The sequence below is a fragment of the Hordeum vulgare genome, chromosome 3H (genome assembly GCF_904849725.1).
Source record: "Hordeum vulgare subsp. vulgare chromosome 3H, MorexV3_pseudomolecules_assembly, whole genome shotgun sequence".
Taxonomy (NCBI): domain Eukaryota; kingdom Viridiplantae; phylum Streptophyta; class Magnoliopsida; order Poales; family Poaceae; genus Hordeum; species Hordeum vulgare.
Window position 1 is genome coordinate 523,705,366 of NC_058520.1, and position 25,856 is coordinate 523,731,221.

A 25,856-nucleotide genomic window follows, 5' to 3' on the forward strand; every position below is an offset into this window, starting at 1 on the left:
GCCATGAGTAGTCTTCCTTGGACCATGAGTCCATGATCAGTAGCTAAGTGATGTATTCTCTCCAATCTTGTGCTTCAATGGTTAGTCCTTGTGAGCTGCCCTACATGATCAAGGCATCTATGTAATTCTCTTGCTATTGCTATGCTCGGTTTGTTGGGATATGATGGATTATGAAATTATGTTCAGATTGTTATGAGTTATATATTTGATTATCCTTTTATATTAAGTTCCTTAGTGATTCATGCATGTTCTCCGTTGCTATTTATTGCTTTGGCCGAGTAGTAGATAGTAACTCCAAGAGAGAGCGTTATGCATGATTGTGGGTTCATGCCCCTCGATGTCTAGCTTGAGTGACAGAAACATGTGACTAGGGGATGTGCTGTTGCCACGAGGGAGAAAACAACGGTGCTTGTGACCACGGTTGCAAGGATTGTTTACCTTACGCATTGTTTGTTAATGCAGTTGTCCATTGCTTTGAGTTTACACTTTGGGTGGGACTCACAACTTAATACCGTCGAGATGTTCTGGATAGATATCTCTAGGTAGATGATTAGTAAGTAGATGCTGATGAATAAACGTTCTACTTGTCTTGGCTTACTGCCTATTACAATTGAACCTCTAACTATCAAGTGGCATAATTAGCATTGCGGTGCGTTCATAATTCTGTCAATTGCCCAACTGTGATTTGTTGACCCAAGCATAGGTGTTTATCGTGTTTTGGGAGAGAGACATCACTAGTGAACATCATGTGACTCCGGTCCATATCACCACCATTGTTTACACCTCCATCATTTACCACTTTCATTTACTTTTTCATTACAATCACTATCACTTTTCCCGCTTGTGTTTTGATCCTTTGCAAACTACAAGGCCGGAGAGATTGACTACCTCTCTGTACTAGTTGGGAGCAAAGTTATTTGTGTGTGTGCATGTCCATGTCTTCTGCTAACGCCAGGGTGGAATACACCTACTTGTTGAGCCTAGGAGTCCTCCTGGTTCGATAAACCTTACAGTTCTCGTGTGAGGGAAAACTTGTTGCTGACTACATCTCAACCTTCCACTTGGGGTAACCAACAAGGTGCGAGAAGTATATACATATTCGTCATCACGCGCCTCCACACCTTGATGCCGACACGTCAGCCTACGCCCCACAACATGCCATCCAATACTGCTGCTCCCGTACCTACACACTGATGCTACTTGAGCAACCAAGTCAAGTATCCATGCTGATTTTTACACCATGACACCAGACAAAAAGGGAAGGGTTCGGTGGTGCAGCAGCTCCTGCTGCGTCTCGACAACGGAGCATCACATCAGGGAAGCAGAGGCACACGAAGCTACGACTCCATGTTTCTAAATCTTAGCTTCTGTTGACCTCAAAATGCATCTCGGTTGTGCTCATATGTGTCATCTTTACAGCATGCCCAACATGTGTTTGTGTTAATGCCTGAATGAAAAACTACGGCCTACACATGGCTCACTACATAATAAGTTGAATCCCACAAATTTGACTGTTAAGTGCAATTTTGACACTCATTGTTCATTTTCATTTTCTAACAAAACTAGACCAATCTTTTTTGTTGCTTCACATATACAAGTATACGTGAGTGATGGAATCTCTCCACGTTCTATATACTTAGGTATTTACATTGAGAATTCATCCATTTATGTGTCAAAGATTCACTTTGATCTAGCACACTATGATTATTTATTGTACGAGGACATGTCGAGTTGCTACATGGATAGATTTATTTTCTCATCAGCATGCTACTCTGAGCCAGTGTTTTGATCCTTTGCAAACTACAAGGCCGGAGAGATTTACAACCTCTTTGTACTTGTTGGGAGTAAAGTTATTTGTGTGTGTGCAGGTCCACGTCTTCTAGTAGCGACGGGATGGAAGACACCTACTTGTTGAGCCTAGGAGTCCTCCTGGTTCGATAAACCTTATAGTTCCTGTGTGAGGGAAAACTTGTTGCTGACTACATCTCAACCTTCCACTTGGGGTAACCAACGAGGTGCGAGATGTATATACATCATCTCATCATTAAGCAAAGTTTTATGGCGCCGTTGCCGGGGACTCCAGTCTTCAAGATAGGGGAGTTGCACGCTATCTTTTACTTTTGCTTTTTAGTCTTGCTAGTTTGCTTTCTAGTTTTTGCTTTAGAGTCTTATACAAAAAACCACCAAAAACATTAGTTGCTTTGTTCTTGCTTGTTGCCGCTGCTATGGGTTCCATTGAGAACACCATGTTGGGTGACTTCACTAGTCACAACAACAATGATTATACCTTCTCTTCTATTGCTCGAGTTACCACTAAGGGTCTTTTTACAAGTAAACCTTGTGACTGTACTAGTCATTATGGAGAATTATGCCCTTGGCATGGTTGCATCGGGAAGCCACGGGATTTTTGGTTTGAAGTTGCTCCTAAACGTCCCCTAATTTGGGAAGGCGTCCAAACTCTTATAATAGAGAGCAAATCAAACATAGAGGATGACACTACAATTTTACTTAATAGCAATAATATTGATTTTGAAAATTGTAGTCTTTCTGAAGTCATCACCTTTTTGCAAAGAATGGCTAAAGACCCCCAGACTAGTACACTCGATATTGCCTTCACCGAGCATATTACCAATGCTCTTATCAAAGCTAGGGAGGAGAAGCTCAAGCTAGAGACTTCTATTCCTACAAAACTAGAAGATGGTTGGGATCCTATGGTCAAAATTAAATTGAATAATTTATCTTGCTTTGCATTGTGTGATGTTGGAGCTAGTGCTTCCGTTATGCCCAAAAGAATGTATGATATGCTTGATTGGAAACCTTATGATCCATGTTCTTTTGGTGTTTGTCTTGTTGATTCTTCCATAAAGAAACCTTTAGGGAGAATTGATGATGTGCTTATTATTGTCAATGATAATTATGTGTCCGTTGATTTTATTATCATGGACATTGAATTTGATCCTTCATGTCCAATTCTTTTGGGACGTCCTTTTCTCCGCACCGTTGGTGCTATCATTGACATGAAAGAGGGAATCATTAAATTTCAGTTCCCCCTTAAAAATGGAATGGAACACTTCCCAAGAAAGAAGATTAAGTTACCCTATGAGTCCGTTACTCAGGCAAGTTATGATTTTGGAGTTGATAATACTTGATCTTCTTGCATTATGCCTAGCTCAAAGGCATAAAAGAAAGCGCTTGTTGGCAGGCAACCCAACTAGTTTTTACTTTCAGTTTTAGTGGTCTTTATCCTTGTTACTACTGTAGCAACGTCATTGTATCTTTATTTTAAGATCTGTGCCAAGTTACAGCCAACGATTGCAAGAAAGTTCAAAAATGGTGACTTGATGTCCAGAAACAGATAATGTCTGCTTGACGGAAAAAAATTGCCAAAAATCACCAGATCATCTTTTTGATCTGAATTGTTTTGACAGCATGCTCTATATAATTGTCTTTATGGTATCTGCTCTGAGTTTTTTGATTTGAGTTGCAGAAGTGCCCCGAATAAATTATTTACTACCTATTGTTCTGTTTTTCACAGATTCTGCCATGTTTTGTGTTTCCATTGTTTTGTAAATCCTAAGCTTACTTTTTATTTGCAAAAGCTTTTGACAATCATGAGAAATAGTAGTTTTTCATGAAAATCTTTATTTCTAGCAGGTAATGAATTATTTTATTAATGGTACTAACCACTCTAATCAGCTTATGATGAGTTCCATATGAAGGGAGTTTTCAAGTATGCGATGGGAGATGATGAAAGAAGATACATGAGTGTCAAGCGCTCAAGCTTGGAGATGTCCCCATGCACCCCAAGAAATATTCAAGGAGACTCAAGCGTCTAAGCTTGGGGATGCCCCCATGCATCCCCTTCTCTATCAACAATCATCAGTTCGTCCATCTCCATGCCATATTTTTACCACTTCATATGTTATGTGCTATGCTTGGAGCGTCCTGCTCTTTAATTTTTAGTTTGTTTTAGTTTTGCTTGCTGTTCATAACAAGTCAGAACCTAGCCTACCTTATTTTGGAGAGAAACACGCTTCATTCCACTCTAGAACACAACATAGGTTTTCATGCTTATCTTTTTTGTGTGTTCTTCATCTTTCTATAGCTACTGTCATGCTTAGCTCTTAGTTTTCATGCATATCTTTTTAAGAGCTTTTATTTAGGTTGCTTTTGGAACTCTCTTGAGTTATCATGCTTATCTTGTTTAGAGAGTTGGCTTGTTGCACTGAGTTGTGTGTCTTGCATAAGTAGGTAATTGAGGTTGCTATTTAAGTATAGTAGTAACTTGCAATAGTTTTGAGGTATTGATTTGAGTAATCTTTGGACTATTGGTGCCGAGAGTTTGATCCTATTAGTGATAGTTGTCGTATTTTGGGAAATCCGTGTGTTTGTCAAAAACTAAAAATTAGTTGAGAACTCTAGCTACTAAATTGATCCGTGTGTTTTTGAAAAACTAAATTGATCACTAACCTCTGGAGGGGTTGGAATATATAGAGTACCCTCACGTTACCATGAGTCGAGGATGCGCAAGGATAACCAAACCCCCAAACACTCCTCCTCGGGGTACTTGTCTCTTTGTGAATTTCCTAACTAGATAGAGAGTTACCGATAATAAGTGTATGAGTTCTTCAGACTAATGTGAGTATTTGATTGTTGGCACTTCCACCATCCATATTTTGCTAGCCTCTTCGGTACCGTGCATTGCCCTTTTTCACATTGAGAGTTGGTGCAAACTCCACCGGTGCATGCAAACCCATGACATGATACGTTGTGTCATACATAAGCCTCATTATATCTTTCCTCAAAACAGCCACCATACCTACCTATTAAGGCATTTCCATAGCCTTTACGAGATACATTGCCATGCAACATCCACCATCTCATGACTTGATATTCATGTCATACATGCTTTTGCTTGATCGAGGAGCCGCATGCTAGTTGGGCCTTGCCCTTATTACTTCTACACGACGCACTAGTATCATTGCATATCCTGCTACACTGACAGAGGCATACATTTGCATACATCATGATAGTTTTCACTTGTTTTTATGTTGAGTACTTCTTATAAAGTGTGATGTTTTTTTTCTTTTTTCTTGTAAAACATAGAGTGTTGCCCTTAAGATAGGAAAAGATCCCAAAGAGGACAAAATAAAAGGTCCCAAAGAGGACAAATGAGAGATAAAAAGAAAGAGCCAAAGAGGCCACAAAAAAAATAGAGAAGGGGGCAACACTACTATTCCTTTTGAAAGATCCACACTCGTACTCCATTGCTATATTTGTACTACATAGAGATTTTCATTCATGCATAACTATGTGTGGACCCTTACACTATAGAACTTGGTTTGCATATTCCAATGATGAGCCTCCTCAAATGAGCTCTAGGTCTTCATGAGAAAACAAGTTGGATGCACCCCCACTAGTTCTATTAGAGAGCTTACCTTAGCTCATATGTGCATCCATTACATGGCAATCCCTACTCCTCACATCATATCTATCGTTTGGCTTTCTCTCGCCTATGGTTGTCCTTATTGATGTGAGTCGTTCACACCTTTTTGTCTTCCTTCCCCATCATTATTCTATTTGCCATCCTAAGTGCCAACATATCTTGCTTACGCTCATCCATTGCATGAGTGCTCAAAGTCGAAAGGGAGGGGATCATTTTGACTTGTGCCTAACTAGTGATCTGGGGATGAGTCAAAATAGGATTCTGAAGGAGACCAAGTGTGAGGTTTAGTAGATTGAGTTCTCAATAAAAAATATATATTATGATCTCAACCCATCTCCCACTTCTTGCAAGCAAACACCATTTGGATACATTCGAGTCACGGAGAGCGAGCGCTCTTGCACCTTTATGTTCTTACTTTGCTAATCTCAATACTAGATATAAACTCTTGCTTGCTATTGTCTTGACTTGAATTGTATATCTTAATTGCTTTACTTTGAAGTCTTATATGTGTGTTAGCATGTCACCACAAAAATTATTGTGTAATAATTTATCTACTCGAGGACGAGCATAAATTAAGCTTGGGGATGTTGATACGTCCCAAACGTATCTATAATTTCTGCTTGTTCCATGATTTTTTGGGTGACATTATTATATGTTTTGCTACACTTTTATATCATTTTACACATATTTGGACTAACCTACTAACTCAGTGCACCCAGTGCCAGTTTCTGTGTGCTGATGTCCATTTTGCATGGGCTTTTACCCAATTTTTCGAAGCCCGAAAAATTCTAGGAAAAATATATAAAAAATAAGCGAAATAGAAGATTCCAAATCATCGAAGATGGGCTAGAGGGGGGCCACGGGCCGTCCAGGCGACCTGCCGCCTGGGTGGGCCCCACCTCCTCTGGTGCCCTCCTTTGGCCTATACTTTGTCCTTCGAGAGGAAACCCTTCGACAACTTCCAGAATTACGAATTTCTCCATCGTTCCGTCGCCGCAACGCTTCCGAGATCGGGAGCGTCAGGAAACCTCTTCCCCGCACCCTGCCGGAGGGAGAATTGACCTCCGGGAGCTTCTCCACCGCCATGGACGCTTCCCGGACGTGCCATGAGTAGTCCTCCTTGGACCATGAGTCCATGACCAGTAGCTAAGTGATGTCTTATCTCCAATCTTGTGCTTCAATGGTTAGTCCTTGTGAGTTGCCCTACATGATCAAGGCATCTATGTAATTCTCTTGCTATTGCTATGCTCGGTTTGTTGGGATCCGGTTGATTATGAGATTATGTTCAGATTGTTATGAGTTATATATTTGATTATCCTTTTATATTATGTTCCTTGGTGATTCATGCATGTTCTCCGTTGCTATTTATTGCTTTGGCCGAGTAGTAGATTGTAACTTCAAGAGGGAGCGTTATGCATGATTGTGGATTCATGCCCGTCGATGTCTATCTTGAGTGACAGAAACATGCGACTAGGGGATGTGTTGTTGCCACGAGGGAGAAAACAACGGTGCTTGTGACCACGGTTGCAAGGATTGTTTACCTTACGCATAGTTCGTTAATGCAGTTGTCCGTTGCTTTGAGTTTACACTTTGGCTGGGACTCGCAACTTAATACCGGAGAGATGTTGTGGATAGATATCTCTAGGTAGATGATTAGTAAGTAGATGCTGATGAATAAACGGTCTACTTGTCTTGGCGTACTGCCCATTACTATTGAACCTCTAACTATCAAGTAGCATAATGAGCATTGCGGTGCGTTCATAATTTTGTCAATTGCCCAACTGTGATTTGTTTACCCAAGCATAGTTGTTTATCATATTTTGGGAGAGAGACATCACTAGTGAACATCATGTGACTCCGGTCCATATCACCACCATTGTTTACAGCTCCATCATTTACCACTTTCATTTACTTTTTCATTACAATCATTATCACTTTTCCCGCTTGTGTTTTGATCCATTGCAAACTACAAGGCCGGAGAGATTGACAACCTCTCTGTACTCGTTGGGAGCAAAGTTATTTGTGTTTGTGTGCACATCCACGTCTTCTGCTAACGCCAGGGTGGAAGTCACCTACTTGTTGAGACTAGGAGTCCTCCTGGTTCGATAAACCTTATAGTTCTCGTGTGAGGGAAAACTTGCTGCTGACTACATCTCAACCTTCCAATTGGGGTAACCAACGAGGTGCGAGGAGTATATACATCATCTTGTCATCACGCGCCTCCACACCTTGATGCCGACGCGTCAGCCTACGCCCCCACAACATGCCATCCTATATTGCTGCTCCCGTACCTCCACACTGATGCTACTTGAGCAACCAAGTCAAGTATCCACGCTGATTTTTACACCATGGCACCAGACAAAAAGGGAAGGGATCGGCGGTGCAGTAGCTCCTGCTGCTGCTCGGCAACGGAGCATCACATCAGGGAAGCAAACGCACGCGAAGCTACGACTCCAGGCTTCTAAATCTTAGCTTCTGTTGACCTCAAAATGCATCTCGGTTGTGCTCATATGTGTCGTCTTTGCAGCATGCCCAACATGTGTTTGTGTTAATGCCTGAATGAAAAACTACGGCCTACACATGGCTCACTACATAAGAAGTTGAATCCCACAAATTTGACTATTAAGTGCAATCTTGACACTCATTGTTCATTTTGATTTTCTAACAAAACTAGACCAATCTTTTTTGTTGCTTCACATATACAAGTATACGTGAGTGATGGAATCGCTCCACATTCCATATACTTAGGTATTTACATTGAGAGTTCATCCATTTATGTGTCAAAGATTCACTTTGATCTAGCACACTATGATTAGTTATTGTACCAGGACATGTCGAATTGCTACATGGATAGATTTATTTTCTCATCAGCATGCTACTCTGAGCCAGTGGTCGTATGCATCTTTCTGATGCAGAGGTCGGAGGTGAGCCTCCTTTTCTAAAAAAATGCTACTCTGAGCAAAGCAATCTTACTTCTTATGAAATTTAATCATCTTTTGTTTCAAGCCAAGCAATCTAGATTAAGCCAGTGATTGGCATCATGTCTCTCATGAGTCTGTAATCTCGAAGGTTGCCTCAGTTTGTTAGGTACTTTCACATCACAAGTCCAATATGAATTTGACCAAGTCCGTGCTATATGAAAAATATCCCACCTTATGCAATGGATATCTGTTTTGATTTGCTTTCTTGGTGATCACACACATGCAGGTGGAGCGAGATGTTTGTGCTTCGGAGTGCTTTGTGGATTATATTTTTTCCTTACAAAGTGAGTTGCCTCAAGTCAGATGCATTTTTCCAGTTTTTTTGTTGCATTGCTGAAAATCTCGGGTACAGAGAAGTGGTTGGTTCATTGTTTCAAGGAACCTGTTACATTCCCTTTGTTGAAAATTTCAGTGTATGCGCTTACAAGTTTACATACTTCACAGAGTGTTTTATTTAAAGGCAATGCTAAGTAGGACAAGGTACCTTTTTATCTGCTTTTCATGGAGTGTCCATTACTATTAGCAGATGGGAATGATCAAGTTGATGTGTTCTTTCGCATGTATGAGCCATCTCAGTGGAGGTGTGCTTTATTGTCACTGTAATTTGAAAAGATGCATAAATGTAGTATATTATGAAGGCAGTTTAGTCATAAGAAAATATGTGGAAATGCAGTGCCTTGAATTTAAAATGTGTGGAAACTAACACATCAGCTTTGAATTTAAAATGATGAAATGATACTCATTAGAATTCAGTGTGGTATGAGTCACATATTTAAGAAATATTAGAAAAAATGCTAAGCACCGTCGGTGGATCTCATAGTATGAGCCTATTGAACCTTATGGTTGCAAAAGGGAGTAAATTAATCAATAACGCCAAAGTTGATAACTACTTCCTCCGTCCCAAAATAAGTGACTCAAAAATTGACTCAAATTTATACTAAAGTTAGTGTAAAATTGAGTCATTTTGAGTCACTTATTTTGGGACGGAGGGAGTACTTTAAAAGGAAAGACAAACTTCTCTAAAGAGGTCTTTCGTCCTTGGGCACAACTTATACTTTTTACACAAAGATAACAATTGGAATGGATCATGAAATCTTGATGTCTAACTTCCTAATTTATTTGTTTTACTTCTATTTAATTAGGAAAGTTAAGCATGACATTGTTTTCGACCAGCTGTTTGTCAGTTCATGTGGAGTTTGTAGCTTATTACAAAGGTCGAGCTAACAAAATGGTCAGATGATCAGCATTTGCTGCTCTGAGATGGCACATCTTCACGCAATGGACTCTTCTATCTATAAGAGGGTAGATCTCCAATTTGTGTTGTGTATTTTTAGGTAGCTCGGAGCAGCTTTTGAAACTTATGTTCTACGGTATTAAACATTATAATTCCGCATGCATGAGTGGTCCAGAATTGGAATTCATGGTATCTTTGTACCTAGCTTCACCTCAAACCTACTGCCACCCTACTCATTTGAAAATGAATAACAACAAACACACATGCACATGCTTAACCATGCACGCCGCGCCTTCCTCCTGCTAGTAATATAAAGTGTTGATAAAAGTATATGAAAATTGTAGAATATTTGCATGAGACAATCAAAAATTATAGATATGACAAAGAAGTATCATGATCATAAAGATAAACAGTTCTAATGATAATATGAAGTCCTCAAGGCATGTGACGAGGAGATTGAAATGTGTCAGAAAAACAAAGAATTCTAGAGTTATTCCGTTGAATTATATCCAAACGTCTAAAAACTTGACATATCCCTTCACAAAGTGTTTATCACATAATGTGATAGAAAATGCATCGTTGGAGATAGGTTTGAGACCCATCGTATGAGTTGTCCATAGTGGTAACCCACTCTATGTATTCAGAGATCTCATGAAGTAGAAGTGGGAGACAAGTTGTTGAATAGCTGGAAGGAGAGTATCCCTATATTTTTTATCCCACTCCGTGAAGATGCAATATTCTCATAAATCTGCATGGCAGGTTGATAATTATCTTAATGTATTTCAAGTGGCTTATTTGGGTAAGCAGAGATGTTGTTCTGCAGAGCATCTCCTGAGGAACACACCTATATGAATTTGACTGTTAAACATCGCAGTCTGTGAGAATTGGGTGTTCTCTAATGAATTCATGAAAGGCCCTGGAGTATGACGTATACGCTCCACGTGCGGGGAAGCCTTGCGGCAGCCCATTATCGATCAAGGATTTGTGCGAAACTAGTCTCACATAAATCTTGTAGTTCAAGGCATAGTCCACTATTCAATTCATGCACTAGTGTAGCATAAATTCTAAATGAAAGTTCAACTTAACAGTCTCCATCAAGAACCGGTATATAAACAATGTTTTGGAAATAAGAGATTAGATGTGCCAATGAGACTTTATGGGGGATTGTTGGATTTTTGCTATTATGCCTTTGGCCCAAAGCCCATCTGAAATCTGAAATTCCCATGGCCCTTATGAGTTGGTTGTGTGTCTGGTGTGAGTGGGACTAAAGTTTAGTCCCATGCCGCTAATTGAAATAGAGCTACACTTTTTTATAAGGTGAGCACTTCTAGCACATGTAAGAGAGTGAGAAGAGAAGAGGCCCTCGCGCACTCCTCCTCCTCGCTCGCCTCACCATGCCACGCCACGCCTCGTCATGACGTGCCGCGACGCACCGCAGGTTGCGGGATTGAACGGAGCTTATACATATGCGCTTATTTTTCCCGGTCAGGAACGAGGAGTCCTTAACAGACGCGCGGTGTGAGATGTCGCATCGTGGGCTGTAAACGACTCGAACATGGGTCCAGTCGACGTCTCTTGACCCTGTCGCGCATATATATACGCGAGGTCCCTGCAAACCCTAGACGTCGTCACAACATATGGTTTCGCACCGTCCAGATCATTGCGCCGCCATCCGAGTCTTCTCCATCCGTCCTTTCGGTGTGTACCGCGAGAAGGGACAGCAGGCCTCCGGAACACCGCCTCTCGTGATCCTGTACGGGATAGGGGCGATCAAGTTTTTGGGAAGCGCACTCGCACGACTGCTGGCAGCGACGATTTCCTCAACGACGACTTCTTCCCCGATCTCGGCAACCTCTTCCTCAACGACATGGGCGACAACATCAACACCGGCCGTTCGACTCCGGCTGCACCGTATGCAATTATCTCCCTTGTGCTTGAGATCGTCCTAGAATTCTTGTTTCTAGTCTCTCCTAGAGACTTCATCTGTTCGTGTACTATGCTAGTCCGCATGATTAGTTTAATCTTTGTGTCTATCGTCATGATCTATTTACTGCTTGTTCGGATTAAATTTCATAGTAATTTGTTCATATATTCAACATATATACATCCCCATTTTGAACGTGACAAGGCGAGAACCTCAACAATATAAACCGATTATTCTTCCTGATATACTGCTGTCAAAGTGGAAATGAGATATGGTTAATGTGTATATGACTGAAAATGGTGCCTCCACTCTTGAGCAAAGCTAAGATTTTTCTTGGTCGCACTTTTCGAAGAAACTAAGTAGCACCAAAAATATTTTTGAGTAAAAAGGTCATCCACTCACTTGATACTTTTCTCTGTGCAGACTGAAAACTGATGCATGCGCCATAAGGGCATTCTTAGCGGCTATGTATGCTAGAGTCCCCAGTGGTACACTTTGTTACTCCAAATGGATGTGAGCAACGCCCAGGAGGGAATAGAGCACTATCATAAGAGCCAACTACACTGATGTTTATCTCATCCATAGTCGTCCAGGATTGAACCCTATCTCCAAACTCCCTCTGCATATGCTGTGAAATCTTCACTGCATTTTGTGGATACGAAAATATGAATGACAAAAATATTATGTCATAAGTATGTCGATGATAATATAAAATTGCCACTTTGTTCCCAACAACAATTGTTGCTGCAATGTACTACCTCTGTTTTAAAATATAAGACGTTTTCGCAATTTATATTGAACTGCCAAAACTCTTTCATTTAGGAACAGACAATGTAGTTGTTTATTTCGCAGTGAGACATACACAATTTTGGGGCTTAACCATCCACCATACTCGTCTTCAAGAATTTGAGGGAGATCTACATGGTGAAGTGTGATGTGTACTTGAATTCCTGTATGAATATCACATACGCCAGTGCGTTCAAATCAGAATTGCCTTTGGCTTTTATTTTTTATGCTTCTTGATTTGCAGACTTGCGAAAAACCACCACATTGAAGCGTGGTTTTGCACAAAAGACTCTTTTATGAAATCTTTGTAGATAGCACTGACTTTTGTCCTAATCATTTGCAAAAAACACCTAATCGCCTCTACGCCCCTTTTAACCTCTATTATGACAGGTGGGGCCAGTTTTCTGACGATGTGGCGTAACGGCCAGTAATTCACGCCGTCTGACGGCGCTGTTCGGGCAAAACCGTGTCGGGTCGCCCTGTTCGAGTCAAACCCCCCTTCCCCACTCTGCTTTCCTATCTGTCTCTCTCTCCGTTCTCCATGACGACGGCGAGCCCTGGCGACGGCGGGGGAGTGGATGCCGCCGGTGGTGGAGTGGGTGGCCCCGGCGGCGGAGGGTTGCTTGGTGGTGGTGAAGGAACCAAGTGGAGGAGGTGTACGGCAGCTCAAATCCTAGTCAGGCCCGCAGAGGAGAGCATCGTCGCCGTCGCTAGAGTACCGTGCCGCCGACGCTCTTGTCCGTGTTGTGCAGGCGACGCCGACGGGTAGCCATCAATGGGCGTCTGGATTTGGCGGCATGGAGTAAGTCCCCCCCTCCCTCTACTTCGCCCCTTGTGTACTGTTTATTCTAGGGTTAGGGGGAGATGTCAGTAGTATTGTTAAGCCCAAATTGTTTTTTGTAAGTACCATAATTCATTTGTAGGGCAAGGTCAGTAGTATTACATAGTCAAATTTAATTTAGTTAGTCCACTGCTCACATTGTTTTCTTTGGATAAATATGTAGTAGTACCATAATTTATTGATGCACATGAGAAGCATGTATTCTAATTTAGTGATGCACATGAGCAACATGTTTTCAAATGTGACTAATATATGTTCTTCAATTAATTATTATAGTCAAGTTTCAGACATGATTAATTATTTGAAATGTATGCATTTTAATTAATTACTAATGTGTAGTATTTTTGCTTTATAGCTTGTGTGATGATGTGTGGGAAGTGAGGCTGCACTTTCATGACGGGAACAATTTGGAAAAGAGCATGTGTGTTTCAGACAATACCTTTCTAAATCTCATAGCTTTAATAGAGACAGCGGTATATGGAGAGGGTGACTATATGTACTATGTTAAGAATGTTGTCTTGGGAGTAGCAGGTTTGGAAGAGATCTGTGATGATGACAAGATTGATGAGATGTTAGACCACATTGCCAGCAAAGATCAGACCATTGTTAATCTTATTGTACTTAGGGGAACTGAGCCCAGAACTGGAGATTTAAACATAGGTCATCTGTATGAGCAGCAGGTTCCTATATGCAATGTTGGAGAGAGGATTGTGTATGAGGTTAGTGATGGAGTGTTGTATAGGTCACCATCCAAAAAAGCAAGGAGAGTTGCACAAGTTGATGAGCAAGGGGCAGATCCAATTCAGTTTTATTCCACACAACAGAGCACACACTTGTTTATGCAGTAAGCAAGATATGTACATATGTATGATGGAAATGCAGGAGATGTTGATTTGGAACAACAGGAGTTGGAAAGAACTATGGAACTTAAGAGGAAGAATAAAATTGAGAGGTTTAAGAAGCATAAGAAGAGTGTTGAGAGGGTGGAGGCAATTAAAAGAAAACTTCATGTTTTACTAACTGAAGATGACCGTGACTTGGAGCTAGATGAGGATTTCATGGTTGAGATGAGGAGGCAGAGAGAGGACCCACTTTTACACTTTGAAGGTGACACTGATGTTGAAGAACTTTGTGAGGTAGAAGAAGAGGAAGTGCATGAGGAACATCATGTAGACAGTGAGGAGCATGTAGAGAGTGAGGAGCATGAAGAGGAGGTTGTACCACAGGGACAAAATAGCAAGAAGTTGACAGTAAGAAAGGGGCCAACTAGTAGATCACATGCAAGTTTGGAGCAAGTATTTGAGGATGTTTGGGAACCATCATCTGATGAGGATCCAAATCCTGGTGATTTGAAGGAGGAGGAAGATGATGGGGCAGTACCCCTACAATTTGTGCTTGGCAAAACTAATCTAGTTGTCAACAATATTAGTGAAGTATTTAACAAGATGATATTAGATGTGAGGGGTAAACCAATAAAGACCATACTTCTCATTCAACCTCTGCTTCTCTCCCTCTTTCATTGCTATCTCTGCCTTCTGCCCTTCATATTCTTTTTGTACTCAGTGACCACATACAAATGCTCTTTACACCTAGAATCTTGGGCCTGGAAAAGGGAGTCCACATCTTTAGCTATTTCCTGAAATTTATCTTTAAGACTCTTCTTCTCACATGTCAAAGTCTGAATTGTCAATGCACTATGCAGATTGTCACTCCTCCTGTCATCTTTGGCATCTTCATACATTTGCCAAAGCTTCAACAAGGCATTCTGCATTGGTATAGGCCAATATGGATCAACCCATTCAAAAAATCCACAGGTATCAGCTCCCTGCAATTTAAACAATACAGAGAGCATAGTGAGCATAGCGTATTAACTATGCAATTAAATATAGGACACAAGACATATTAAGCATAATATCTAATGAATACAATCACCACAATCACTAATCTAACAAATAAAGTCAGCTTTTGATTGCAATATTTACTAACAAATCTATTAGGCAGTCATTCCATTTAGCATATCTAGTGCTAAATTGATATAAAAAAGCACTAATCCATACCTGCTCGGCACATGCCAAGAACCTCCTGCCAGTGCTGGATTCTTCAAAAGCTACGAATCTCTGTGATGCTTCGCCATGCTTCCGGCAGAAAACCATAAGCTCCAACTCAAGGCCTTTGTAATCCTCGTCTTCAATGCTAGCAGGGATCTAAAGCGAGCAAAAATCACAAATGAGAAACCCTAAATCCCCAAACCCAAATGTAGCAGGCTAGAACCCCAAAACCCCAAATGCAGCAGGCTAGAACCGTAACCCTAAATCCCCAATTCCAACAGGCCAGAACCCTAACCCTAACTATGAGCACTGACCTCGTACTTGTCGTCGTCCTGGCTGTTTTCGCAGAGCATGCCGGAGTAGTCCTGGTTGTTGTCGTCGTTGCTTTCCTCCTCGTACTCCATGGCGGGGCGCGGACGGAACGGATGGCGGACATGACACGGCTGGCACGCCGGAGCAGTAGAACGGCGACCAGCGGCGGCGGCGGTGGCGGCTTGGGACAAGAACAGAGAGTGGGAACAACAGAGTGAGTGAGCGAGATGCGAGAGAGTGAGCCCAGATGTGGTTTTGATGCGGGTTTGACCGCGCTGCCGCGTCTGTTGCCACTTTAGTGCCGTGAGACGACGTGAGCTCAAACCGTTATGTCAGGTCGTCAGAAAACGGGCCCCACCTATCATAATGGAGGTTAACTGGGCCGAACAAAGGATTTGGTGTTTTTTGCAAATGATTAGGACAAAAACCAATGCTATCTGCAAAGATTTCGTAAAAGAGTCTTTTCTGTAGAACTGCACTTTAATGTGGTGGTTTTTCGTAATTCACTCCAGAGGAACGGTCAATATTTATATTATTTACCATGTATTCGTGGTACCCATCTGCGGCAACATCTCCCGTGCTTTTGTCTGCCATTTTGCCTGCAAGAACAAATCAAATTGCCAAAATTGACGTAACTGCAACAAACACTTCTCGGTCAACCGTGTCAAGTTCTGGTCTTGGCTATTGCAAAGATCAATTTGCCATGTTCAACTACTCTAAATTTAGTTATGCTTCAGCAACAGAAATGCTGTGTAAATTGTTCTACCAAGAGGGGGTCTTAAATATCCACTCAACGCATCAGGTAACTGCCTGATCACAAGTTGCTCAAGGTGCTACTGTTTCTTACGCATATGGGAGACATCCACAGTGTGACAGTCGTACGAGAAAACCAGATAAAAATTTCACAAACATGTACCTGCGTGGGTGAAGGTGTCCCAACTGCTTGGACTTCTATGTGTTAGATGTGTATAGCTCTTTTTCTGTACATCTTCAATGTATAAATAATTTTTTATACTTATACCACATGTATATGTATTGGTCTTTGGCCTTTGTGAATGTCAGTTGCTCATTCTCTAACGTTGTATCAGATGCCTTGAAATGAATGTTTGGAACTGCTCCTTCATCATCCCACGAGCCCCGTCACCAATTTGGCCAAATACGCCACAGATCTGATGGATAAACACGGACCAGCGGCATCACCCAATTATGAAAGAAAAAGACATTGCTCAATTAGAAAATTACTGCCCTGCGAATCACAAGAATGACAGGAAAAAGGAGGCTGCACTGTTAGGCCGTGCACCAAGAAACAACGAGCAGGAAGGATGGTAAGCATCAGCATCTGCCCCTCTTCTCCAGGTTAAATGTGCTCCGACGGAATCGCGGAAACAATCAGTGACAGACGAACAACATCGAGAGTGGTTCCGCAACCGGCTGGGAAACAGGGAGCTTGGAAGACGCACCTCAACTGGGATCCAGCCAATCAACAAATCCAGTGAATACTTTGTAAAGTACTCGCAAGAACCGAACAACATATATCGCTAGACAAGGCAAAACACGGCATCAAATTTAACATGGCAATTCTAGATATCATATAGCATCAGCATAATCATAACATTTCTAGTTATCATGGCAACAATTCTAGGGTGTCGAATACAGTAAAGCATACAAATATAATTTCAAGTGGCTTTCATGATCATCTCGAGATGATAAACAACGCTCTCATGGTCACAGAGACCAAGCTTACCATAACCTTCTCATATTTTACCAAATGTGGCATTTCTCAAATCATCTCCTAAGGAAAATAATTAAGAAAATAGTGGTCACAAGACTATTGCTTTCTAGTAATAATGTCACCCAAGAATCACGCTTTCTGATCGAAACCTCACGCGCTCGCATGCGTGGTTGCACTGGACTCAGGAGTCGGGAGTCAGGAGTCAGGACACCGAGTTCAGCGCCTGGTTCACCGGCGTTCTCAACACCAGCGCAGAGGTTCCATTGTGCTTGAGGAAGCTGGAGTACCAGCGAGCTGAGAGCCTAGCTTGCCGCGGCAGCCTCTCGTCGGCGAAGTCAACACGGTACAGCCCGTACCTCGACTGGTAACCCCCCAGGAGCTCGAACAGGTCCATGAACGCCCAGGCGAAGTAGCCTCTCACGTTAGCTCCATTCCTGCACAGCAAGAGAGCGGATACACAGAACCGTAAGCTGTAAAAGAAAATAACTTCCGAACTCCATTTACTTTTGGAGTGCATGAATGAACGGGGAGAGCTGTTTTGTTGTACTACTGTTTTGAAACGAAATGCTGAAGAAACTGCAAGTGTTTATTTGGTCTTGACGCACCTCATCGCCTTTAGCATGCTCTTCATGTAGCTGCTCAGGTAATCCATCCTGTCGGTGTCATCTAGACCGTCGTGGGCAGATTCCATACCTGAAACAGACCGCATGATTCAAGATGCAACTTTGTTTGTTGACGAACTATTGCTTCTGGTTAGGAATTCTGCTTGCCATTCTCTTGGACATAGATAGGACGGTTCCCGTAGGTTTCTTTTAGGTACTCCAGTGCAAGTTGCAACCCTTTGGGATCACTAGTAGTGTCTCTTGGGTGACCCTGCAGACCAACAAAGGTCATCTTCGATAGTTATCATCAAGTTTATGATGTCAGATTTGTAAGCGAGTCCTTGTCCAATCTCTTGATTCGATTCAGAACAAATTTTTTTTGAAAAGAAGGTTGAAACCACTGGCGATGCACACAACCATTTTTATTAATTATTAAACAAAGTACAAGACACTGCCAAACCATGATATGAAACTGGATTTTTAACTACTTTAACCCTGACCCAATGGATGGACAGTGCATGGCCAAAATAACTGGTTTTTCCCACTAAATAATTAGCAACATCTTTACAAAACACATTGATGTAATTGGTTTACCTTACCAGCTGGCGGGCCTGTCCTAGTACCTGCATCATACAAAGGAACCACTTTTTACAACAGTACAAATTACTCTTGGCTTGGCATTGTTTGCTTGTATGTACAGTACCACACCGTGATTCATGACAAGAAAAACGAATCAAATTGCACGCCCACACGGCACACAATTACCAGTGGACATATATAGTATAGTATCACTATACAAAAAAGCATCTACCTCTTGAATCAATTGACATGTCTGCGGTGTAGTCTCGAACACCTGTATGTAGATGGCGATCATTCACGTAGACAGAAAAGTAGTGATTTATTCCAATAAAATCTATGGAACCCTTGATAAGTTCAGACTGAACTTTTGTGAAGGGTGGAAGGCGAGAGCCGACATTCTTCTTCATTACTTGTGGGTAGTCCCCAAACATCAATGGCTCTAGTATCCTGCCAGTACCGCACTTAAGATCTCAGCAATGCACGGATTATGTAGGTTAAGTGCTTCTAGTGACACAAATGGAGGTAAAAAAAAAACATACCAGCCATACAAAAAATCTTTACATCTCTGAGTTGCTTCTAGATCCACGGTGGTATTTGTCAGTGGATAACTCCAATAGGAGTAGATGTTTATGCCAACGATTCCTTTTTGCTTGGGCTGCCTCCAAAAGGTATTTTTTTAGTCGAGCACATATATAACTCTAAAACATTTGCACTGTGGCAGGAAAAGTGGGGAACATTGTCCACTCAATTAGCAGAATAAGAAACTATGTACATGACTCATGAGGTCCCTGTTTAGAGGGAACATGCCGAGGAACCTAAACGAAATAAATCAACTACTCTCGTGTGCAGTCAATTATGAAACATGTCATCTAAAAAAATCTAAAACATGTACTCCCTCCGTCACGGTTTAGAAGGCGTACATGGTAATTCTCTAAAACCTAGGTGGTTATTGATTGGCTGCGAAATGAGTTAAAAAATAGCATTCACACTACGCATGCATATAAAAGTAGTATAACAGAGTACTAATTAGAAGCTAGGAGTAAATGCAATGCGCCTTAAACCTTGTCTATTGTGGAAATGCACGCAAATTGAACCGTGCCTTCTAAACCGTAACGGAGGTAGTATTGACAACATGAATTACGATGTGGTTAATGCGCAATGACTGAAAACGGTGCCTCCACCGTTGAGAAAAAGTGAAAAACTAAATTGATTTAGAATGACGCAGTTCATGAAGGAACTAAGCAGCACGAAAACTATTTTAAGTAAAAGATTATTCACTCACTTGATATTTTTGTCTGTACAATCTGACAACTGATGCATGTGCCATAAGGGTATTATGAGCTGCTATGTATGGTTCCACACTGGAGTCCCCAGTGCTGCACTTTGTTGCTCCAAATGGATCCGAGCAACGACCAGGAGGGAATATAGCAATATCATAAGAGGCCAATATAGCTATGTTTGGCTCATTCACTGTCGTCCAAGATGCAACCCTATCTCCAAACTCCCTGAAGCAAACATCTGCATATGCTGTGAAATCTTCGCTGCATTGTGTAGATGTGAAAATATGAATATAGCAGAAGAGTATGTTGTAAGTATGCCGATGATAGACAAAATTGCCACCAAAGGTGCTTTTTTTTTTTGGTATTGAAATCATATATGAACTCACACAATTCTGGGGCTTAACCATCCACCATACTCATCTTCGAGAATATGAGGGAGATCTAGATGGTAAAGTGTGATGTGGACTTGAATTCCTGGGATAAATATCACAGACCAGAGGGTTCAAACTTTCATTTTGCATGCATTTCTTGAGACGGAACATCGATTATATAAAATAGAACATAACAATTGATTACAGTTAAACATTTAAATGCTCAAAGACCTACTAGAAATACTTGCCATGATTCACTAGCTCATCAATGAGGTTATTGTAGTACTGTAGCCCTTTTGGATTGACAGCTCCGCGACCATCTACAAACCAGAAATTTCCAGAAACAATGAGATAAATTAGAAATTAAAGCAATTTGTTCTGATGAAGGTCATGATAATTTCTGTACTTGGAATGAGCCTTGACCAGGAGATGGAGAACCTATAGGCCTCTAGGCCTGTCTCAGACATGAGCTTGACATCCTCCTGCAAATCAAGATAAGCCAAATTTCTTTCATAATTACTAGTGAAACAGAGAAATGCTCAAGATTTTGCAAGGCCCCATACTATTTACCATGTATTTGTGGTACCCATCTGCAGCAACATCTCCCGTGCTTTTGTCTGATATTTTGCCTGCAAAATAAAAAATCTAGCTGTCAAAATTGGTCAATCACATCAAGTTCTGATCTTGGATATTGCCAATAATTACTCTAAGTATAGTTATGCTTCAGCAACAGAAATGCTGTGTAAATTGTTCCACCAAATGGGCACTCGTCTCAAATATCAACTCAACGGATCGGGAAAACTGATCACAAGTTGCTCAACCTGCTATTTGTTACGCGTAGGGAAATATCCATGCTAAAACTAAAAGTAGTTGCAGCACCGGAAAACTAGAGTTAGATTTCACAAGCAAGTAGTACCTCCGCTCCAAATTATAAGATGTTTTGGATATTTCAATATGGACTGAAATAAGTGATCGCCAATTTGGAATGGAGGGAGTAGAAACGAACCTGCGTGAGTGAAAGTGTCCCAATTGCTTGGGCTCCTGCCATCCTCAGCAACAGCACCTTCATACTATACATGCAAACGAAACACTGAGATTTGATAAAATTGGCGACGGCACCGGATGAACTAAACACGCCAGAACTTGCAGCCCAAACAAGATATAGACTACTAACTTGATATGCCGAGGTTCCGGCTCCGAAGACGAATCCCCGTGGAAAATCACTTCTTGTGAAGCCAGGATCGGCCGCAGTTGCATCCTGAACCCAGAGGGACAGCAGGAGGTAGAAGAAGGCAGTAGCAGCAGCACCCATCTATGCTTGTGCCTTTCTGTGCATCGTTGACTCGCTCCCTTCGGATGCACATTGCCTCATGCTCACGGGAAGCAACCAGAATCTTGTTACCAGATTAAACAATGGAAACATTTATCCGAATGCACATGCCTGCACGACTTCTATGGAAACCTGGGTCTTTCTTGAGGTGGGCGTGTTCAACTGCCCCCTTGGGCCTCCTACAAGCCCCATCAGGAATTTGGCCAAATGCCAATAAGTCCGCCATCTCGCTCTGCAAGAATCCAATGCTCCCTGACTGCAGCAAACACATCGACGATCGCCCTTGGTTGAAAACAAATGCCCAGAAATTTCGGATCGCCCCGTGTCGCTCGACTAGGCGACATGGGCGCTCCCCATCCAATCTCGATCGCGGCTACCTCCAGTGCTCCTCCCTGCCGCCGCCGCCGCCGCCGGCCGCTGCGGGCGGAGACAGGCCCTACCTTTTTCTTTCTTTCTCTTCTTTGACTCTCCCCGACGCGGGTGGCAAGGCGATGTCACTCGGAGACGGATCCTCTGACTTGCACAAGCGATGTCACTCACCTACATTGAACTCTTGTACAAACTAAAGAAGGCAAGTCACGGAGGCTACTACTGCTGCTGTTCGTAAATCACCGTAGATCGCTGTACATAATTACCATGTTACGGTGCGGTTTAGGACAATCTGATGAAGGGATGTCAGGTAGCTCCCCTGACTTCCCTCCTGATGTTCGAGGATCTCGATCCCTAAAACTCATCTTCAATGCATGATGTAGAGGTACAATATAACACCTCGAGATGCAAATATCGTTCACTTCCCCTTCTCCCACCCTATCCACCCACCCACCCACCCACACCCATCTTCTTCCTCCTGCCGCCCGTCCGCCCATCGCACCACGTCGCCATTGCCCCGCACCAGATCCGCCCTCCTTCCATCGCCGTCGCCCATTCCGTCGAATTTCGACCGTCGTCGGCCGCCCAATGCCGTGAATCGACCGATTTTCCGTCGCCCCATGATTCGACCGTCGTCGTCTGCTCGATTCGTCTTCGTCGTCGTCTGTGTCGTCGTCGTCTGCTCGATTCGTCTTCGCCGTCGTCTGTGCCGTCGTCGTCGCAGCCACCACCGCCCTCCCGCAGCCCCGTGAATCGATTATCTCCGTCGTTACCAACAACCACCGCACAGCCGCCCCGCCATCGCCAAGCCACCACCATGCTGCCACCACATCGCCGAAGAAGACCCTCAAGAGCAAGATGGGGTTCTTCATCGTGCGGGCAAAGCCGTCTGGCAACTTCAGGGTGGAGTTCACTGATGTCGGCCGCCGCGTTTGGCTCGACACATACTTCACCATCAACAAGGTCGCGCGTGCCTACGACATGGCAATGTGGCGTGCCGGGAGGCCAAGGTCGGACCTCAACTTCCCGGAGATGAGTTCCTCGTGCCGGAGGGCATTCACATGAAGGCGATGACGAAGAAGAAGCCGGCCAATGTCGTTGCTCCCGACGATAGCGACGAGGCGGCGACGGTGAGGTTCGCGTGGGAGCATCCGGGGTATCTTCAGGCTGAGCAGGAGTATTTATGGAAGTGCGACGTCGAGCAGAAGAAGAAGAAGGAGGACCATGTCGGACTGGGATGACTCGAAGGAGGAGGACGAGGGGTGTGATGACCGCGGCAAGGATGAGTTCTAAGAGTAGTTCAAGAGCTCTAATGAGGAGTAGTTTCATCTTCGATGTAGTTCAAGTAGTTGTTTGAACTACTAGAAATCGTTGGAGTAGTAGTTTGATGGATGTAGTAGTTTGAACTAGTAGTAGTCATTAAAATTAGAACTATGTTTAATAAAGTTTTAATTAGAACTATGTTTAATTATGTTTCAAATGAAGTAGTAGTTGAATTTGCTATGTTTGATTATGTTTGAAATGAAGTAGTATTTGAAGTTTCTAACTTTTACATCTTCAATTTGCATCATCTGTTGGAGTTGCACTTTTCCATCTTCATTTTGCATCATCTGTTGGAGTTGGCTCTTTTTTTAGATGTAAAAAGCACTTTTTAGAGATGTAAATTTCTCCTGTTTTTACATCTTCTATTAGAGATGCTCTTATAAATAAATCAACATCCAAAGTACACGACAAAGGATACAAATGGTGAGGTAGCCCTTTTATAAAGCCAATCTTAAGATATTGTAGGCCGCTAACATCATACCGCACCCAACCACGGTAAGAAGAGCGATGACACTCCATCTACTCCTAGCCCAGCATTAGTCGACGAGTCCTCGAAAAAGGTTTCACCCCTCTTTATATATAAAGCACCACGACCAAGTTACACGGACGAACGATATATGATAGTGAGGTAGCCCTCTTACAAAGTAGATCACGGGATAACTGGATAATACAAACGCTCGCGACTATGATGCCGAAAGAAACATAGGACGACTAGATTACAACACCATGAGATGCGGTAAAACACCTAAGCTCCACGACAATGTACCCCCTCATGAAGGGAAACGGCACCAAGGGTCGCCGTTGTCTATCCTGAAACGGACGAGCATGTTCACCCAAAACTTTGGCACGGAGAGGAGAACCAAATGGTGTCCCAAAGGAGACAGCGGTACCCGCGGGTGTCACCGTGATACGTCTCTAACGTATCGATAATTTGTGAAGTATTCATGCCATATTTGCCTATGTTTACAATACTTTTATATGGTTTCGATGCACTTTACATGATTTATTTATAACTAACTCGGACTCACGCCGTTTTCAGCAGAATTACCGGGGTGTTGTTTTTGTGCAGACAATAAAAGTTCTCAAAATTGCCTAAAAAAATTATAATTTTTTCTAGAGAGAATTAGAAATACTAGAGTGAAGAACCACCGGAGGGGAGCCACCTATGGGCCACAAGCCAATAGGGCGCGCCCTGATGGCTTTGTGAGACCCACGTGGCTCCGTTTAGCGTGATTCCAATGCCAAAAAATCTTATATATACAGAAACCCTCGGGAATAAATAAAGAACTTCCACTCTGCTGCCGCAACTCTGCCAATGCCGCAATTCTTTACACTATGGTAGGACAAATCAGTATACTCTTCTTCATAAGGATCAAAATATAACTTTGCTTCTTATGTCCCCTGAACATATTATGAGAGATAACATTGCTAGAGCTAGTAAAGCAAAACAGGACCTACATAAGAGTGAAAATCAGATTATAGCAAAGGAATTTGACCAACACAATAAGCCTACTAAACCATCATCTAGTGTTGCATCTGAAATAAAACTAAAGATTCGTTGTTTACTTGCCACTAAATCTGATATTACTTATTTGGATGTTACTACATCTGTTTTCTATGCTTTCGTATGCAAGGAGGTATTATTTTCATTTGAGGACATGGCTCCTGCTGTCATTGACCTTTTACAGGAGTTCACTGGCGTCTTTCCACAAGACGTGCCACCGGGATTACCACCTATTAGACGGATTGAGCATCAGATTGACTTAATTCCCGGTGCATCGCTACCCAACCGTGCACCATACCGCACCAATCCAGAGGAGACGAAGGAGATTATGTGTCAAGTACATGAGCTGCTTGACAAAGGTTATATACGCGAATCTCTTAGTCCTTGTGTTGTTCCTCTTATTCTAGTGCCAAAAAAGGATGGTACATCGCGTATGTGTGTTGATTGTAGAGGCATTAATAATATTACTATTTGTTATCGTCATCCTATTCCTAGGCTAGATGATATGCTTGCTGAATTAAGTGGCTTTACAATTTTTTCCAAAGTTGATTTGGGTAGTGGATACCATGAAATTCGCATGAAATTGGGAGATGAATGGAAAACAACATTTAAAACTGAGTTTGGATTATATGAGTAGTTAGTTATGCCTTTTGGGTTAACTAATGCACTTCGCACTTTCATGAGATTAATGAATGAGGTTTTACGTGCTTTCATTGGACGATTTGTGGTAGTCTACTTTGATGATATACTGATTTATAGTAGATCTTCGGAGGAACACTTGGATCATTTGCGTGCTGTTTTTATTGCTTTATGTCATGCACGTTTGTTCGATAACCTTGGGAAGTGCACCTTTTGCACCGACCGAGTATCTTTTATCTGCTATGTTGTTACTCCACAGGGAATTGAAGTTGATAAAGCCAAGATTGAAGCTATTGAGAGTTGGATGTAGCCCAAAACGGTCACACAAGTGAGGAGTTTTCTTGGAGTCGCCGGGTTTTATAGGCGTTTTGTGAGAGATTTCAGCACCATTGTTGCACCTCTCAATGAACTTACAAAGAAGGATGTGCCTTATGCTTGGGGTGCCACATAGGAAGAAGCCTTCACGGTTTTGAGAGATAAGTTAACACATGCTCCTTTACTCCAACATCCTAATTTTAATAAGACTTTCGAGCTTGAATGTGATGCTGGTGGAAT

At 42.2% G+C, this 25,856-nt stretch overlaps 1 protein-coding gene across 1 annotated transcript; it reads right to left on the reverse strand.

Annotated features, from left to right (window-relative positions):
- Positions 1 to 17,223: 17,223 nt before the first annotated feature.
- LOC123444678 (beta-glucosidase 2-like) lies at positions 17,224 to 21,865 on the reverse strand. Its single transcript, XM_045121477.1, has 13 exons — positions 21,311 to 21,865; positions 21,143 to 21,206; positions 20,707 to 20,765; positions 20,543 to 20,618; positions 20,385 to 20,456; positions 20,152 to 20,239; positions 19,768 to 20,026; positions 19,025 to 19,140; positions 18,718 to 18,932; positions 18,501 to 18,529; positions 18,075 to 18,177; positions 17,910 to 17,997; positions 17,224 to 17,738 (listed from the first exon to the last, which is right to left on the reverse strand). The coding sequence occupies exons 1-13, from the start codon at positions 21,446 to 21,448 to the stop codon at positions 17,507 to 17,509; spliced, it is 1,539 nt and encodes a 512-aa protein (XP_044977412.1). The 5' UTR covers positions 21,449 to 21,865; the 3' UTR covers positions 17,224 to 17,506.
- Between the last annotated feature and the right edge of the window lie 3,991 nt (positions 21,866 to 25,856).